Source organism: Nansenia antarctica, assembly GCF_963989245.1.
Source record: "Nansenia antarctica genome assembly, chromosome: 2".
NCBI classification, from domain to species: Eukaryota; Metazoa; Chordata; class Actinopteri; order Argentiniformes; family Microstomatidae; genus Nansenia; species Nansenia antarctica.
Window position 1 is genome coordinate 5,198,431 of NC_137675.1, and position 5,000 is coordinate 5,203,430.

Here is a 5,000-nt window from a genome sequence, read left to right on the forward strand (position 1 = left end):
ATAGAAGATTAGGTAGGTTATCTCTTTCCCTTCTCTTGTTATAATGAGACTCTTTCCCCTTGACCTCTACCTGACCCCTCTGTGACCTCTATGTGACCTCTATGTGACCTCTATGTGACCTCTCCCTCCACAGGGTCCGCCCGGGCTACCAGGGTTAAAGGGAGATCCGGGCAGGAAGGGAGACAAGGTGAGAACGCACGCACGCGCGCGCACACACGCACACACACACACACACACACACACACACACACACACCGTCACGTGGGAACAACACACACACACACACACACACACACACACACACCGTCACGTGGGAACAACACACACACACACGCACACACGCACACGCACACGCACACACACACACCGTCACGTGGGAACAACACACACACACACACATGCACGCACACGCACACACACTCAGGAAACCCAAAAACCTCCTCTCACTCACGTGGAACATAATTCTCTAGGTCAGTCTGTCAAACATACACTCCTATACACCCAGACAGACCTCATGACTGTGTCTGTGGACCACCTGTGTGTGTGTGTGTGTGTGTGTGTGTGTGTGTGTGTATGTGTGATCTCCTCAGGGTCACGGGGGTCTGATCGGCCTCATCGGCCCCCCCGGGGAGATCGGAGAGAAGGGAGACCGCGGCCTGCCAGGGAACCAGGGGCTGCAGGGGCCGAAAGGAGACGAGGTGGGACACACACACAGACCAGACCCTGTCACATATGCCCAATGCACGCTCAATACACCCACAAAATCCCACTCCCACACACAGGTACACACAGGTACACACAGGTACACACAGGTCCATTGTAATAGTGTGTGTGTTGTTCTAGGGTCTGGTGGGTTTCGGAGGTCCCAAAGGCCCACCTGGTGTCACTGGCCTCCATGTAAGTACACAACCACCAGTACAGCTACCACTAACAAATAAAAAACCAAGGGTGATCGAGCATTCCAAACCGTGGCTCCCAAGCTTTGGAATGCTCTTCCCTTGGATCTTAGATCAGCAGTCTCGGTCGAGGCTTTTAAAAAGCAGCTAAAGACTGTCCTGTACAGACTTGGCTAACCCCAAAAGCCTGTCTCTCTGTGTCCTGTTGATATTGTTGTACACTTGTTGTTTGTTACTTGTTCTTATTTTCACTTGTTTGCCTATTTTAACCTGCTATAACTCTTGCTCTTTTATTATGTTCTTATACTGTATATGTAAAGCACTTTGTGATCCCTGGTCTGGGATAGGTGCTATAGAAATACATTTTACTTACTTACTTACACCGGTGGAGGTAGACATTGGTGGACGGGCTCATGGTAATGCACGGCATGGCATCCTCGTTCTACTCCAGGCATTCCAACGAGCCCGTCCTCTGCTTTCTACCCCCACCAGCCTCCGCTGAGCTATTGCCTATAGGTTTGCTTTATTTTGTCCCTTCTCTCTCTCTCTCCCTCCCTCCCTCTCAGGGCTCAGTTGGGGAGAAAGGTTCAAAGGGCAACCAGGTAACTGGACCAAACGTTCTCTTGAATGGCCCGACTCCTCACACACTCATCACACACTCCTCACACAGAATCATAACACACTTCTCACACACACTCATCACACACACTCATCACACACACTCATCACACACTTCTCACACACACACTCATCACACACACTCATGGCACACTCATCACACACTCATGACACACTCATCACACACACTCATCACACACTCATGACACACTCATCACACACACTCATCACACACTCCTCACACACTCATCACACACTCCTCACACACTCCTCACACACTCATCACACACTCATCACACACTCCTCACACACTCATCACACACTCATCACACACTCCTCACACACTCATCACACACTCATCACACACTCATCACACACTCATCACACACACATCACACACACTCATCACACACACACACACATCACACACACTCATCACACACACACACACTCATCACACACTCATCACACACTCATCACACACACATCACACACACTCATCACACACTCATCACACACTCATCACACACTCATCACACACACTCATCACACACTCATCACACACACTCATCACACACTCATCACACACACTCATCACACACTCATCACACACACTCATGGCACACACTCATCACACACTCATCACACACACTCATCACCCTACTCACCACACACACATCACACACTCATCACACATGCAAACATGTTTGACTGTTTGACTGTCTGTGTGTCTGTCTGTCTGTCTGTCTGTCTGTCCGACTGTCCGACTGTCTGTGTGTCTGTGTGTCTGTGTGTCTGTCTGTCTGTCTGTCTGTCTGCCTGTCCGACTGTCTGACTGTCTGACTGTCTGTCTGTCTGTCCGTCTGTCTGTCTGCCTGTCTGTCCGACTATCTGTCTGTCTGTCTGTCTGTCTGACTGTCTGTCTGCTTCACAGGGTCCCATTGGTCCGAGAGGCGACACTGGACCTGCCGGCCCTGCAGGACAGCCCGTGAGTCCCGCCAGTGTTGTGTAGAACCGTAACACACAGTTAGGTCCGGAAATATTTGGACAGCGACACAATATATTTCCATAATTTTGGCTCTGTACCACAACCGATTTGAAATGAAACAATCGAGATGCAATTGACGTGCAGGCCTTCAGCTTTAATTCAAGGGGTTGAACAAAAATATACGTTTAGGAATTGCAACCATTTGTATACACAGTCCCCAATTTTCAGGGGCTCAAATGTAATTGGACAAATGAACATAATCGTAAATAAAATGTTCATTTTTAAGACTTGTCGAGAATCCTTTGCAGGCAATGACTGCCTGAAGTCTGGAACCCATGGACATCACCAAATGCTGGGTTTCCTCCTTTGTGATGCTTTGCCAGGCCTTTACTGCAGCTGTCTTCAGTTGTTGTTTGTTCGTGGGTTTTTCTGCCTTAACTTTTGTCTTCAGCAAGTGAAATGCATGCTTGATTGGGTTGAGATGATTGACTCGGCCATTGCAGAATATTACATTTCTTTGCCATAAAAACCTCCTGGGTTGCTTACGCAGTATGTTTTGGGTCATTGTCCATCTGTACTGTGAAGCACCGTCCAATCAACTATGCTGAACCTGAGCAGACAGTATATCCCTAAACAGTTCAGAATTAATCTGTCTGCTTCTGTCTTCTGTCACATCATCAATAAACACTAGTGACCCAGTGCCATTGGAAGCCAGGCATGCCCATGCCATCACATTGCCTCCACCGTGTTTTACAGATTATGTGGTAATGCGTTGGATCATGAGCTTTTCCAAGCCTTCTCCATACTTTTTTCTTCCCATCATTCTGGTACAGGTTGATCTTAGTTCCATCTGTCCAAAGATTGCTGTTCCAGAACTGGGCTGGCTTTAGATGTTTTTTGGCAAAGTCTAGTCTCTGTGTTTCTATTCTTGAGACTTGAATGATGAATGGCTTGCACCTTGTGGTGAACCTTCTGTATTTGGTCTTGTGAAGTCTTCTCTTCATGGTAGACTTAGATAATTGATATGCCTACCTTCTGGAGACTGTTCTTCACTGGGCTGGATGTTGTGAAGTTTTTTTTTTACCATGTAAAGGATCCTGCGATCCACCATGGTAGTCTTCCGTGGACGTCCAGACCTTTTTGTGGTGCCGAGCTCACCAGTGCGTTCTTTTTTTCTCAGAATGTACCAAACTGTTGATTTGGCCACCCCTAATGTTCCTGCTATCTCTCTGACGGATTGTTTTGTTTGTTTTTGTGAAGGATGGCCTGTTTCACTTGATCCTTTGACCGTGCGTTCACTGCAACAGTTCGTGACGTTAGAATTATAAGGTTCTATCTCAATTTTTGTCAAAATTTAGTTTTTTACATAATCTGATCCATTAGGTGTCTATTAATGCCTGTGTGGTGTTATTTTTAAAATGTTGACATTTTTGAGTTAGTAATTCATAAAATACAAAGGTTCCATCTCACAAAACATAATGGAATGTAAAAACTTTGACGCTCAATATCTCTGAACTACCCTAAACGGAGATAGAACCTTATCATTCTAAGCTCACGAGTTTCCAAATGCAGATGCCACACTTTTGCCACTCCAATGCCACTCAGACCTTTTACCTGCTTAACTGATGAAGAAGTAACAAAGGAATAGCCTAGATCTGTCCATGAAACAGCTGTTGATTCAATTATCCAATTACTTTTGGACCCTTGAAAAAGAGGGGGACTAAAGAGCTGTAATTTCTAAACCCTTCCTCCAATTTGGATGTGAATCCAAATGTATATGGACCTGACTGTATAACTGGAACCGTGTAGAACCCCCAAGACTACCCCCAAGTTCTAAAGTCCAATGCACATTGTCGCACTGCCGAATTCGATTCCATTGTTTTGAATGAGTCCAATTGAGACAATGCACACGACGTGCGATGCGATATTGTCGCACGACAACATTCGATTCTCCATTCACATTCATTCATTCATTGGTGTGAATTGAGAATCGAATGTTGTCGTGCGACAAAATCGCACTCCGTGTGCATTGGCCTTAAGAGTCCTTCAACCCAACACCACCACAGTGTTAACCACAGTCTCAACTCCATAGACTAGCCTCCTTAACCACAACCACAACCTCAGCCCCTAATTCCTCCTCTCTCCTCTCCCCTCCCCCCCTCTCCCCCCCCCCCCCCTCTCCCCCCTCCCCCCTCTCCCCCCCATCCCCCCTCTCCCCCCCATCCCCCCTCCCCCACCAGGGTCCAGCCGCGGCGGGCCTCCAGTCCCTCCCGCTGCTGTACGAGAGGGATAGGGAGAGGGTGGGGTTGAGGGGGGGGGTGAGGAGGAGGAGGCACCACACCTCCGTGGACGGGGCCGCTCTGGAAGAAGAGGGGGAGGAGACGGCGGCGGAAGAGGGGAGGGAGGGAGGAGAGGAGGAAGAGAAGGAGGAGGAGGAGGAGGAGGAGGAGGGGGTGCAGGGGGACCAGGCGTGGAGGGAGGAAGGGAATGGGGAGCAG

The 5,000-nt window shown here is 48.3% G+C and overlaps 1 protein-coding gene across 1 annotated transcript in view; it reads left to right on the top strand.

Moving 5' to 3' along the window:
* LOC308151846 (uncharacterized protein) overlaps nucleotides 1-5,000 on the top strand; it is a gene marked incomplete at both ends in the record, with an annotated part of 71,813 nt that overhangs the window by 59,477 nt on the left and 7,336 nt on the right. Inside the window, 4 exons of the mRNA XM_080524732.1 lie at nucleotides 134-187; nucleotides 591-698; nucleotides 844-897; nucleotides 4,743-4,802. Of these exons, the coding sequence (XP_080380858.1) occupies nucleotides 134-187; nucleotides 591-698; nucleotides 844-897; nucleotides 4,743-4,802 (276 nt within the window). The remainder of the gene's footprint in view (nucleotides 1-133; nucleotides 188-590; nucleotides 699-843; nucleotides 898-4,742; nucleotides 4,803-5,000) is intronic.